This window comes from Rattus rattus, chromosome 1 (genome assembly GCF_011064425.1).
Source record: "Rattus rattus isolate New Zealand chromosome 1, Rrattus_CSIRO_v1, whole genome shotgun sequence".
NCBI lineage: Eukaryota > Metazoa > Chordata > Mammalia > Rodentia > Muridae > Rattus > Rattus rattus.
Window position 1 is genome coordinate 8,407,117 of NC_046154.1, and position 14,439 is coordinate 8,421,555.

General features: G+C 49.7%; 1 protein-coding gene across 1 annotated transcript; it reads right to left on the bottom strand.

Moving 5' to 3' along the window:
* On the bottom strand, positions 1-8,587 carry Rpl22 (ribosomal protein L22). The gene is given in 5 exon segments (XM_032893840.1): positions 1-1,638; positions 4,477-4,601; positions 6,928-6,940; positions 6,942-7,030; positions 8,561-8,587. Coding segments are annotated over 5 exon segments (384 nt in total). The 5' UTR covers positions 8,573-8,587; the 3' UTR covers positions 1-1,493.
* Between the last annotated feature and the right edge of the window lie 5,852 nt (positions 8,588-14,439).

The following is a 14,439-nucleotide window of genomic DNA, read 5'->3' on the forward strand; positions in this document are numbered from 1 at the left end:
TGACAGTAGCCATGTGTCAGCCACTTTAATACAAAAAGTGATCAACATTCAGATACAAGAGTTAGAAAGGCATAAAAACCATCGAGTTTCCATTTTATTACAAGTTTCAAAATCTGGGACCATTTTTTTTTTTTAGAAGCATATGCTAACCAACCCAGGGTTAATGATTTACAGCCAAACTAAAAACCACCACGGGGTACACCAACGAAACAAAGGAGATCAGCAAACCCAAGTCACAAATGTTAAGACGCTAATCACGAGGGGCTGCACCTGAAGTTGGGAGGAAAGGCCTCCTCCTCCAAGGACAGAGGAGAGTCAGTAACAGTTCTGCTTAAAGAAATTTGCATAGAAATAGAAAACACCGGAGCCTTTGCCACACGGGGCTCAAAAAGCCTCAACAGCTTAAATTTGAGGACCTCGGACATTTGGTGTCCAGGCCTCGAGTGTGGCCACCGGCTGTGAGCGAGCCCTTAAAGCATTGCATACTATGGTTAGAAAGCAAGCAGATGCTTCTGCACAACTTCTGACCAGAGGAGCACCCTATGTGTTGAGAACTCTTCCAAGGTAACCCTTGATAAAACCCCAGTGCCTCCATGCCCAGGACCCTGCAGGTTCACACAGCTTAGACTGATTCCTCCAGTGATGCGGATCAAACCTGGAGCACATCAGTCAGTTCTACTACTGGACTGCGGCCTGGGACTACTTCTGTCAAAGTCCAGTTGTGACAGCACACCCTCCTTCACCAGTACTGGTGTTCCCTCCTGAATCTTGGGCATGGAAGGGCTCCCCCTACTGGGAACATGTGGAAGCTGTCCTCCTCGCCCTCTGCTGGAGGCTAGACAAACAGCTCCTGGCAAAGATTTGCACAAGTCCTTGTCCTGACTCACAGATACCATACAGAGCCACCTAAACGCGTAAATGCTCAGCGTGCTTACAGATTCTTTAATAAAAGGCAGAATATGCAGCAGTAATACTGAAAGACCCCCTCTTATTTCAATAGGAAGGAAGAAGGTTAGTACACACAATTGTGAGTAACTTGTGTTCCAACCTGGAGACCCTGAAACCTGTCTTACTGGCTGCCATTTTCCTGGAGGGGAGGAAATCACATAAAGAAATCACCTGTTTGCTTCTGAGGAGCACCACACTGTATCTCAAACCTTCCTTTGTGACAGGCACCAGATAAAACAACCAACCGCCAGGTTCTGTAAGACTCAGGCTGGTCAGAGTTCACGACCGTCCCTCTAGTCCACTTGCTCAGTGTCAGATGCAGCCCCTGAGCCTGGCTCTTCTGTTTGGACATCACGACTGGAGAACTGACATTTCTGAGCAGAGAAAATTGTCTATGTACAAGCGAGCAGCAGCCCAGTTAAACCCCAGTCCTGTCATTTCCAACCCTGTCCAACCCACACTGCAGAGATGCAAGGATAAACCACCGGGTTTTGTTCCTAAATTTTATTTATGAATTAATACAAAACATGGCAGACCGATGTGTCTTAATCCTCGTCCTCCTCCTCCTCCTCGTCCTGGTTGATCTGGAAGTAGCGCAGCTCATAGCTCTCCTTGCTGTTGGCGACGACGCGCAGCCAGTCTCGGAGGTTGTTCTTCTTCAAATATTTTTTGGTGAGATATTTCAAATACCTGCAGAGAAAACACAAGAACTACACTAGACTGCTGGCTTTTTTTGCATTTTCAAACACTAAACTTCATAAAACACACTGAAAACAATTTTAAGATGTTTCTCAGACCAAGTACACCCAAGCCAGTGCTCTAACAAGGCAAGCGTCTATCACACATCCCTAAATTGACAATAAAAGTGAGAACACATCAGCAGACACCTACAAAATGGCCTGCAGTGACCACTAAAGAAAGATCACACAGGTAAGCTGACAATTACACACGCCTTACTCCTCTGCTGAGAGCCATTAACCTCCCAAGCAACTCCGGGCACTTCCGCATCCTGCAGCCTCCCTGAGGTGGGGGACTGAAGCTCTCCAGGCTGCTTACCGTGTGCCTGTGTCTCTGATGTCTTAGATGGGATGGCTACTGCCCAACCCATGGACACATCACGTGCCACCCAGACACGCGTGTTAGGAGATGGTCCCACCATTACACAGGCTGGCCGCAAATAATCTGCCCAGGTCAGCTGAGGCCACGAGCTTATGTGGTCCGTCTTACCTTTACAATGTCTTCAGGTTTGTCCTCCTCTGCTGGGGTCAAAGGCAGGGTACAGCACATGTGGGACAAGCATTCCCCACACCCGAGCTGCTCTCAGCCACACTACAATTTCTAAAAATCTACCTGCTATTCACTGCCATTTCCATGAGCCCAACTGTGTTTACCAACTACTGAAGACGCCACGAGGTGAGACTCTGACAGCTGGCTCTTCTCAGTCCTAAAGAGGAGACTGCACAAATCCAGCTCACTACACCTCAGTTTCTCCCACCACAAAACAGGCCGCGAGATGCCTGCTTTTTGCTGAGTAGTGGTGGCGCACACCTTTGAATGCCAGCACTTGGGAGGTAGAGGCAGGCAGATCTCTAGGAAGTTCGATACTAGCCTGGCCTACAGAGTGAGTTCTAGGATCAGCCAGGGCTACACATAGAAAACTTGTCTTAAAAACAGTGCAAGTAGGGCTGGAGAGATGGCTCAGCGGTTAAGAGCACCCGACTGCTCTTCCAGAGGTCATGAGTTCAATTCCCAGCAACCACATGGTGGCTCACAACCATCTGTAAAGAGATCCCATGCCCTCTTCTGGTGTATCTGAAGATAGCTACAGTGTACTTATATATAATAAATAAATAAATCTTAAAAAAAAAAAACAAAACAAAAACAGTGCAAGTAAACACTGGCCCACCAAGGACCCACACTGACCAACAGTCTCACTGGCGGCCGTCCGAGGCACTCTACAGGGCTCAGCTCTGCCCAGTCTTCCCTTCAGAAAAGCAGCTGCTTCCCATCCACCTCAGTACTTGAGAGGATCCCCCGCCAGCCTGAGGCTAGCCTGGGCTACATAAAACTGTTTTCTTTTCCCCAGACCCTGCTTTGAAGAGCTTAACTCAAAACTTTCCATAGTTTTAAAACTCACAGTAAAACAGGATCAGAGACAAGGAAAAAGTTGTCCTAGACTTGGGAACACCCTTGGATTTTCCAGAAAATAACATTATTATCAACAAAGTGGTGAGCAGACATGGGGCACAGCCTGTGGCCCCACCACTCTGGACACAGAAGCAGGAAAAATGCTAAGTTCAAGGCCTGCCTGAGCCACAACCAAGTTCTCAAGGCAACTTATCCAGACCCCTTGGAACTAACTCCATCCCACTGTGTACAGAGCCTCGTGCTCTGCTCCAGTCTCCAAAACAGAAGGAGGCCGCCACGCTGTGGGAGACTAAAGCAGGGAGTTTGTGAGGACAGGCCTGAGGTAGAGAAGAACCTTCAAATCCCAACCACAGCCCCTTCCCTCCTGCACAGAGCAAAGAACTTGCTGGAAATGAGGGTGCATCAGGGAAAACTCACAAGAAGACAGCAGCCTCATCCCACAGGCTCACCAGGGCAAAGCCCACCTCACCCATTCCCACCGCCCTGGCTTAAACCTGCACCCTCATGCACAGGGGCAAAAGCATCAGTGTCACACCCCATCCACAATGGCATTAGATCTCTCAATGCCACAGGAGCACTTGCAAGAAACACAACTAGAATTAAAGATGAACACTCTCATTCAAGTGTGGTGGCACACGCCTGTGACCCCAGCTCTCATCCAAGTGTGGCGGCACACGCCTGTGACCCAGCTCTCATCCGAGTGTGGCGGCACACGCCTGTGACCCCAGCTCTCATCCGAGTGTGGCGGCACACGCCTGTGACCCCAGCTCTCATTCAAGTGTGGCGGCACACGCCTGTGACCCCAGCTCTCATTCAAGTGTGGCGGCACACGCCTGTGACCCCAGCTCTCATCCGAGTGTGGCAGCACACGTCTGTGACCCCAGCTCTCAGGAGATGAGGTAAGGCCAATCTCAGCTACCACGTGAGTCTAAGCTACTTGAGACAGGGGAGGGGCTGTCACCCTGTCTCCACCATGACCTAACAGCAATGGAAGTCAACAATTTAATAGCCAGGCATGGTGGCACACTCCTTTAATCCTAGCACTGGGGAGGCAGAGGCCTCAGAACTCTCTGAGTTCTAGACCAGCCTGGTCTCAAACACACCAACAAACAAAAAACATAGGCAAAATCCACATCACTTCTAAAATACTGCAGCCTGTGAACAAAATTTAGAAATAAGCACAAGGCAAATAAACGCGTCACAGGCCTGGAAGGAGGCTCAGGCAGAGAGGAGCTTAGATCCCCCACCTACGCTGGGCGACTCCAGCTCGGGGCCCCCGAGCTCCAGGTCACCCAAGCACACATGCACACAACTAAAACTGAGTCTGCTCACACATGCTCATCCGCTGCCAACACCCAGCAGGAGGGTCGCCTCCCATACCTTTTGGAGAAAGGCACCTCGGAAGTGACAGTGATCTTGCTCTTGCTTCGCTCGATGGTCACAACCCCTCCGCCAAGGTTACCAGCTTTCCCGTTCACCTTGATCCTCTCCTGGAGGAACTGCTCCTGCAGAAATCACCAACGAGCACGTGACTTTACCGTCTCAAAGGCAGACCAGCTCAAACGTTCTCCTCACAATAACCCACAAATCTCTTTAAAATCGTCAGTCTTTAAAATCTATGTGTATGTATGTCCACATCATGTATGAGGATACATGTGCTGTGGTGTTTGACGACCAGTGGACAACTTCAGGAGTCCTCCTCTCAGCAGGCTCTTATGTAAGTCACTTTATGTTTGTGGGTACGTGTGCTGAATGACTCTTTGGGAGTCTTCCTCTCAGCAGGCTCTTATGTAAGTCCGAATCATGTATGTGGGTACGTGTGCTGTGGTGTGTGATTCTTTGGGAGTCCTCCTCTCAGCAGGCTCTAAGGATCAGACTCAGATCATGAAGCTTACAAGGAAAATCACGATGGCACTGCTCAACACAACACAGCATCATGCAATCTGAAGATGGTGCCCTAGCTGGTCCCATGCAGGAGAAATGTGCCCCATGGAAGGTTTAGGTGGCAGTACGTTCATTCACTTTCAGAGTGTAACACGTAAGCAACACAGCTGAATCCCTGACCTCAACGTAAAAAACAAGCACAAGGGGTCAAGAATAAACGGAAGCCAAACTTGTATGTGAACATGCAAGGCAGCAAGCAGCTTCTGAGCCTAAGGGGCACAGAGCCCGGTTCTTAGCACTGGCAGAGAAAGCCAATCTTCACCTAGTAACGACCCAAGACAAACAGACAAAACACTTACGGACCTGCCTGGAGTCACCCGCATGGTACCGCAGGAGCGACAGGGACCCATGAGCCCAGACAAACTTTGCAAAGCACCATGTGAGCCAAGGCAAGCAAGCCATTCACCTCAGGCTGCAGGGACTTCCGTCCAAAAGGGACTTTTTGTTTTGTTCTGTTGGCCACTGCAATGAGACGAAGCCCCTCTCAGCCCAGAACTACAGTTGTAAGGACTGGGGACGGCTCGGTGGCAGGTAAGAGTGCGCACTTAAGGAGCGCCTGAGTTAACTCCCAAGACAACTGAAAACCAAAGTGTCCTCAGCTCTTTTTAAAACTCCACTGCAAAACTATGCTGGAGCAGGGGAATTAGAAAACAAATCCCAACTTCTCACAGCAGTCATCTAGAAGGGATTCTTTAGCAGAGATGGACACACTAAGGAGTGGTCTGCTGAACAAAGAGGCCGCAGCCAGCCAACAAATGCCCGACAGAAAGGAGACGCCGAGGGCTAGAGAGACCTGGGTCTGTTTCCCAGCACCCGCTGGCAGCAACCCCCATTCCAGGGGATCTGGCGCCCTCCTCTGGCTTCCAGGGCCATAAGGCACACATGTGGTATACAGACTTAGGTCTTACACTGCAGACAGGCTGGCCTCAAAAGCACAGAAATCCACCTGCCTCTGCCTCCCAAGTGCTGGGGTAAGTGCTGGGGTCACCACACATACATCAAAAAAGGTAATGATAACCTTTAATTAAGAAAAAAGAAACCACCAACGTGCAGGACCAAAGCCATGGAGAAGTTGCTGGATAAAGAAATTAGGAGCCAATGGAGGCATATTTGACAAGGTTAGTAGCCACAAGAATAAGCCCATCTGTACTGAATATTAATTAATGGCTATGTTATCCCTGTACACTTTCAAATTTTTTGGAATGTTCTTAACAGTTAACCTTCTGGAATGTGAAAAAACACTGGGAACTTAGAGGATGTTTACATCCAAAGACCTCAGTCTCCGGAGCCAAAATGGGGCGCAGACACCTAGTGATTTTAATTAAGGGAAACACAGGATACTGGGGATTAGGGTCAAATAAAGGGGGGAAAGGTCAGGACAGGGCTAGAGATGGGTCAGTGGTGAGAACATGTTGCTCTTTCTTTTAGAGACCAGGGTTCGGTTCTCAGCACCAACACAGTTCTCAGTTCACAATCACATGTAACTCCAGTTCCAGAGGATTCAACCAACGCCCTGGCCCTCCATGGGCACTGTACGCACACGGTGGACACATGCATGCAGCAAACAAACATACATACACACACAAATTTTTAAAGATAAAAATCTTAACACCCCCCCCATGCCCCAAATATGCAGATTAAAGCAAACACACTCGGGAGACAGTACTGTGGTGAGCTCCTGTCATCTGCCTGAGTATGCAAGGCCCAGGCAGGGCTGCCCATAGAGACTAAAGGAAGTGAATGCAATGGGTCACTGCACTCCTATCTCAAGGGACTCAGCAACAAATACCTCATTCCCCCTGGCTCTGATTAAGTGAGAAAGTGGGAGTGCCCAACAAGCCGTACCCCGACAGGATCCCCACTGCAGAGCAGCAGAATGTCACTTACAAAATTGGCAGCCCATGATTCCATCTTCTACAGGGTGAGTGCAGTCAAGGGTGAACTTCAAAACCTGCTTCTTTTTTTTGCCCCCCTTCGCCACAAGCTTTTTCTAGGAGTATACAAAAAGCAGATGAAGCCTCAGGCAGTCCCCTACACACACACACACACACACACACACGTATATATGCATGCATACATACACACTCACTCACACACGCACTTTAAAAACCCAATCATGTCAGAGGCATAAAGTCCTTACAAATACAAACCCAAGGAGGCTGAGATGGGTTCCCTTCGGGGTGCTCAGGAAAGGGGGATCACTGGCACACTTGTCCCGATCAACCTCTCCAGACACCCCGTCTTTACAAGCATTAAGGTCCGCCAGCACGTGAACCAAAATAAGGAGTGTTTCTCCCCTCAACCCCCAAGAAACACCACTTTTATTTTTCTCACAAGTGCTCTGCACACTCAACTTTAGTGTGAAATCTATCCTAGGCCTCAGACTACAGCACTTCGTTGACCTCCTAGCTTTTAATCCCCACATCCCGGACCCTCTCGTTAATGGCAGAGGGAATCAAACAATAGCCTAGCTGCTTTCTATGCCAGCTTCAAAGTTAAGAGTGTGGTCAACGATTTTCAGCTGGATTGGCTTAACTCGTGATTTAGCACTTCCAAAACTACACCTAAGAGGGTCCAGTTGACTTTTACAAAGTTAACATCCGTCAATCGTCTCTCTACAAACCCCTGAAACTTCTAAAAACTCACCTAGGTTTCTGCTATTCAAGTTTTGCAGTTCATGCAAACCACACTATTTCCCTTCATGTTCAAGAGACCGTCCACAACTTGCACTGAATCAACCTTTCAGTTATTACAAAATTGTTCTACCCAATGTGTCTTCCCCCTACCAACCAAAATGACTGACTGCTAAAAAGTCTAGTCCCGAGAAAAGAACAGGCATTGGAAAGCCAAGGTAGAAAGATGAAGACGATCGGAAATGCACCTTAAGAGTCCCAACTACAAGACAAAGCACCACCTAAAACCACTTCGTCCAAGTAAAGCTATCTCCAAGAACAGCCTGATACGAAGGTGCTGCAAAACCCAGTCTCACTCAGACCAGAGAATAGAATCGGGCCTTCTTCACCCAACGCCTGAAAGGACCTGCACCCTAATAAAAGTAGTTTCCTCGAGGGGTGCTAGAAGACTCCTCAAGCCCAAAGCTCGTCCCTGAAGCCCGGCCACCAGGTGGAGGGCCATTTCCACTCGCCGTCCGGGGTGGCAGGTCACATCCGTCTTCCCCGCCCCTCGCCCAACTAATCGGGCCCGCTGCCCGGAGTCCGGGACTGGACTCGGGCTCCGGCGATATCCAGTCTGCAGCCTCTAAGCTCCCTCGGGCCGCTAGCAGGAGCCCGATCCGCCACCTCGAGCTCTCCCGGCTCTCCCGCACCGCGTCGAGCCGCGGCCTCCTCCGCCCACAACGTGCTGAACCGGGCCGCGGACCCGGCTTCCTCCGCCCGGCTTGCCAGGCCACCCGGGCCTGACGCTGCAAAGCGCAGTGCCCCACGCGAGCCTGAGCCCGAGTCAGCCCACCAGGCCCACGTGCCGCTCACGGAGCCGCGGTCGCACGCGGAGCCATACTAACCACAGGCGCCATGGCGGCAGAGGAGGCAGAAAGGGAGGGGGGCGCACTACGCAGGCGCGAAGAGCCCGCAGCGTACGGTACACGCAAGGAGCCAGGCAACTTTAATCGATCAGCCCTGCCTCTCGATCGCCCTTCCCTGCCACCTAAGGAACGATCGGGCAGCTATTGCTTTTCCCAGCGCGAAGTCGGCTGTCGGGAAGGGGAGGAGTCAGATGGGCTGTCCCACTGCGAACGACTGAGGGAGATTGGGCGAACCCAAAGAGAAATAAAGGGGTTAGCTCTACTTTTGAAAGTGTTGAAGAATTATGACGGACGTTCCCTAAACAAATCACCAGCTGGCCGGATAGGAATCGAACACAGTATCTTAAGGAGACTTGGGCAATCCCTTTTCGACCACAGAGAAATTTAGAATCCCCAGTGTCAGCCAGGCCTGGTGGCTCAAGCCTGTAATCCCACCACTTAGGAGGCAGAGGCAGGAGGACGCCTCCAGACCAGCGTATCTGGTTAGAGACCAGCTTGGGCTACAGTATCTACAGCAGCGAGTTCCATCCAGGCCAGCCAAGGTGGTGGTGGGGAGTTGTAGTACCATATTTCTTCATCCTATAGAAAATGCCCAGCTTGGAAGATCATACCAACCATGTGACTAGCCTTCCTCCTGCCCCCAGGAGCACGCTCCAGTTTGAACCCTTAAATTCAAGCTGGCTCCTTCTAGCTCCCCAGTTCCAAAAAGCCTCCGCTGGCTTTCCAGGACCACCCGGATCTGGTCAATGCAGGGTCCGGTTCAGCAGTGTCGAGCGCCTTACTGATGCTCATCAGTCAAATGTGCGTAGTGAGGATTTTTCTCCCTAGGTGACATGACCCCTTGTGTTCCTAGAGGATTAATTATATGTCCTCTGGATCCTGAACTGTGACCACACCATCCAGTTCTGTTACCTGGATCCCGTAAAAGCCCAGCTTTGACTTATAATCTTTGAAGGAAACACACCATGCTGGTTGGTCAGATTCAAGTCCCTGTCTGCTTTCTCTCCTGCTTGGTTTGATAGCCTTCGTTTTGGTTTAGTGTGGTTGAGACAGAGCCTCACTCCGCATCATTCCGTAGCCCAGGCTGGCCTGGAAATCACCATCTACCCCAAGCTGACCTTAGACTCAACATTCTCTTGCCTCATCCTTCCAAATTCTGAGATTACAGGCATGAACCAAACCTTTCCGCTACAAACCTTTCCGCTTCGGCAGCCAAACAAGGGGGCTGGCGTTACTCACTCTTGCTTCATTCTGTCAGGGGCTGTTAAACATCCCAGAAGCGGCGTTGATATTCAGTTATTCCAGTACTTGCAGAATCAGATCTTCCTTCTCCCTCAGAGCCCCCAGATAACCCTACCCTCTTCACGGTGTGAGTCTCAGCTTTTCAGAGGGGCTACGGCCTCGGTCAAGCCTGTGACTGGAGGATAGCACATATTCCAGAATAGTTATAAATTCAGCCCAACACATCTGAGACCACAGCACCATGTTCATACATGCTACAGTGCGCCTGTAGGAGTCGGTCCCTTCCCTCCCAAGAAGTCACATCCTCAGGTTGGATGGCACGTACCCTTACTGCAGAGCCATCTGACTAGACCTGAAAAAAAAAAAAAACCAACTTTTTTTTTTTTTCGGAGCTGAAAAAAAAAAACACAAAACTTTTAAAAAACTATTTTATTTATCATTTTTGATGGGGGCAGCATACCCAGCTCCTGCAGAGGTAGAGGCCATTTTTTTAGTGTTCTCCCCTCCCACTGTGAGAGTCCTGGGGATGCGAACTCAAGGGTGTCAGGCTCCATATCTTTAACCTCTGAGCCATCTTAAGAGCCTCGAGGGAAAAAAAGTAAACAATCCCTTAAATATCCTGTTTTAAAAAAAAAAAAAAACAGGGGTTGGGGATTTAGCTCAGTGGTAGAGCGCTTGCCTAGCAAGCTCAAGGCCTTGGGTTCGGTCCCCAGCTCCGGGGAAAAAAAAAAAAAAAAAAAAAAACACCGACAAAAGCTGGGCCTGGACGGTGGCTTGTGTCTGTAATGGAGACACTTGGGAGGCTGAGGCAGGAGGATTACTACAAATATAGGACCCCGTTTGTCTTAGGGAGAAAGAGAACTCAGCCCCTAGCTTAGGAAGGTTCAACATGTGATTTATTTAGGGCAAAGGCCCTCAGCTCCAGGAATCCCAAGAGCCTAGACACTGGCCTGTCCACTGTGCTAGCAAAGAAAGACAACATGGAAACAATGTAATCGACATGGCTTCTTAGGGAGACAGATAAAGGGATCGTGCAAGTCCAAGTCTTCCTGTAAGCAGAAAACAAGAAAAGAGAGGCAGCAAGGGGCTGGAGGGCTCACCGCACGCAGAGCAGGTAATCCGCTGCTGTCTAGGCTAAAAGGAAGCAGTCAGTTCCCTAGAGGTCACTCCTGCTCCAGGCGATTTTCCTCAGGGGTAAGGTGACCTGACCTTCAAGGCTCACCCTGCCTGGGGGGACACTTTTGAAGCCTGTGCTAAAGATGTTTATCGGTCTTGTTTTTCTTTCCTGGAATCTAACCTAATTTCCTGAGGGAGAAAGTGGCTCCAGAGGAGGAAAAAACGAAAGTCAAGGAAACGGGACCCAGAGGAGAACAAGACAGTTTGTTCCTTACTTATGCCAGAGATGGATGGGATCCTCAGCGACTCTGCAATGGTGGGAAATCGATCTCATACCCTTCACATTTTTCACCAGCTGAGACACTCCAAAGGCCTTTAGGCTACAGGGGCCAAGCTCCCCTGTGCTGCGCCTGACTCTGGGGCTCTGGTTTTCAATTGGTTTAGAACATTATGGGGCTGGAGAGATGGCTCAGCGGTTAGGAGCACTTGACTGCTCTCCCAGAGGTCCTGAGTTCAAATCCCAGCAACCACATGGCGGCTCACAACCATCTGTAATGGGATCCGACGCCCTCTTCTGGTGTGTCTGAAGACAGCGACAGTGTACTTATAATAGATAAATAAATAAATAAATATTAAAATATTAAATGTGTCTTGAACTTCACTTTATTTGTCGTTTGTTTCTCAAAACAAGAGTCTCTCTGTGTCACAGCCCTGGCTGTCTGGAACTCGCTCTGTAGATCAGGCTGGCCTCAAACTCACAGAGATCCGCCTGCCTCTGCCTCCTGAGTGTACCACCGCCACATGGCAGCATTTTTTTTTTTTTTTTAAATTACGGGGATGGGGAGTGGTATGTGCTCTTGGAGGACATCGGATGTCCTAGAGCTGGAGTGACGGTCATTGATGAACCACCTGATGTAGGTGCTGGGAACAGAACGAAACGCCTCTGGACAAACGGCAGTCGATAACCACTGAGCTTCATGCCCCTTTTCAAGTTTAAAAAAAAAAAAAAACTGTATGTCCGTGTGTGTGTGTGTGTGTGTGTGTGTGTGTGTGTGTGTGTGTGTGTGTGTGTAAAGCTCAGGTCATCCGAGGGGTCAGCAGCATCTCCACCCCTGAGCCCTGTCACCAGACCAGACTTACCTTATTTCCAGCTTACCAGTTCACTAGGACTTGACAGTACCCCAGGAGCTGTGTGGGGTCTCCTGACTAGAGCACGGCTGCCTTGCTAACCTTTCCTCACAGTTAATGGCTCTCTCTTGGTGTCCAAAGAGACGGCGGACACTCCAACCTTTGCCTGCTGCTTTAGAAGAGGTGTCGCCAGCCCCTCTTTAGGGAAGACGACTCCATTCATCCTGCAGTGTTCCCTTCCCCACACACATTTTCCTAGCCCAGGGCCCCCCATGTCCCCGCAGTTGGCTGCCCCTCCCCCATCCCTCATAAGCAGAGCCTGGGTTGGGGGGAGATGGCTTTGAGCATTGCCCCCACTCTTCTGTTGAGTGCACTGGTCAGACACCTCTCAAGCAGCAGCATGGCTCCTTCACCTGACCGCTTCCGCTAAGAACCATGCCAGTTCTCCATCTTTGTCCTCCTGAGTCCCTCTCCCTGACCTGAGACCACTCACCCTTCCCTCCTCCTTGCCGGGCTACCTACCAGGCCTTCCAGTACCCAGCGTTCTCCTGGGTCTCATCTTACCGACTTCGTCTCTTTTCTCTTAATGTATTCAAGGTCTTGGGACCTTGCACTTGCTGTTAGCTCTGCCTGGGATGTCCCCTGGCCTCCAAGGTCTCAAGTTCAATATTCTCTGCTTCTGACACATTAGTGTGGCCTGGAGCCCCACTCCCTCCCCGCTTCTCTTCGTGACATCCCCTGTATTACAATATCAAGTAATATTGAACTTTAACACCGTCTGTCATTGCTGGGTCTACGTGTATACTCGGTGAACCACGACCCTTATATGCTCCGCCCCGGGAGTGGCACTATTAGGTGAGGCCTTGTTGAAGTGGTATTGAATGGGCGTGACCTTGTTGGGGGTGTGGCCTTGTTAGAGTGGGTGGGCCTTGGAGGAGGTGTGGCCTTGTTGGAGTGGGTGTGTCATTGTGGGCGTGGGTTTTAGGACCCTCATCATCCTAACTGCCTGGAAGTCAGTCTTCCACTAGCGGCCTTCAGATAAAGATGTAGAACTCTCAGCTCCTCCTGCACCGTGCCTGCCATGCTCCCGCCTTGATGGTAATGGACTGAACCTCTGAACCTGTGAGTCAGCCCCAATTAAATGTTGTTCTCATAAGAGTTGTCTTGATCGGGGTTGGGGATTTAGCTCAGCGGGAGAGCGCTTGCCCAGGAAGCGCAAGGCCCTGGGTTCGGGCCCCAGCTCCGAAAAAAAAAAACAAAAAAAAAAAAAAAGAGTTGTCTTGATCATGGTGTCTGCTCATAGCAGTAAAACCCTAACTACACAACTGGTGTGTTTCCTTCTATGTTCCAGTGTCTGGAACAGTATCCAGCCCACAGTAGATGGTTATTTAACACATCAACACATGGAAACACGAGTTCAAGAACAGTGTCTGCTTGGTGGTGAGACACCTACAATCCCAGCACTCAGGAGGTAGAGGCAGAAGGATCCAACCTTTGAGGGCAGCCTGGGCTACAGCGTCAGACCCTGTCTCCAAAAAAAAAAAAAAAAAACAAAAACAAAACCGAGCTGGAGAAACTGCTCAGAGGTCAAGAGCACTTTTGCAGAGGATGGGGGAGGGGTTCCAGCATCCATGGTAGCTCATAACCATCGGTAATTCCAGTTCCAGGGGCTCTGACTTCCTCTACTGGCGTCCACCAGCACTGCATGCATGTGGTGCACAGCCATGAATGCAGGCAAAGCACTCATATGCATAAAATAAAACTTATAAAGATATTTCTGGGGGCTGGGGATTTAGCTCAGTGGTAGAGCGCTTACCTAGGAAGCGCAAGGCCCTGGGTTCAGTCCCCAGCTCCGAAAAAAAAAACCAAAAAAAAAAAAAAAAGATATTTCTGTGAACATGGAAAACCGTTGGACCACTCCTAAACAAAGCATACACCCTATTTGTTCTCTCTCTCTCTCTCTCTCTCTCTCTCTCTCTCTCTCTCTCTCTATCTATCTCCCTCCCTCCCTCCCTCCTTCCTTGTACCAGGTTTACCAGGTTTCATCACTTACCAGAGGTAACTTTTTTTTACTAAGATTAGTATCAGGAACAAAGTAGCCAAAACTAGTTTAAGGAAAGTGCCCTGGCTTCTAAGCATTAACTCCTTTTTTAAAAGATTTTTTTTATTTCTTTTTTTTTTTTTTTTTGGGCTGGGGGACCAACCCAGGACCTTGCGCTTCCTAGGCAAGCGCCTACCACTGAGCCAAATCCCAAACTTCAACCCTCCTTTCTTAAATTTCTTTATTATACATAAGAACACTGTTGCTGTCTTCAGACACACCAGAAGAGAGCATTAGATCCCATTCCAGATGGTTGTGAGCCACCATGTGG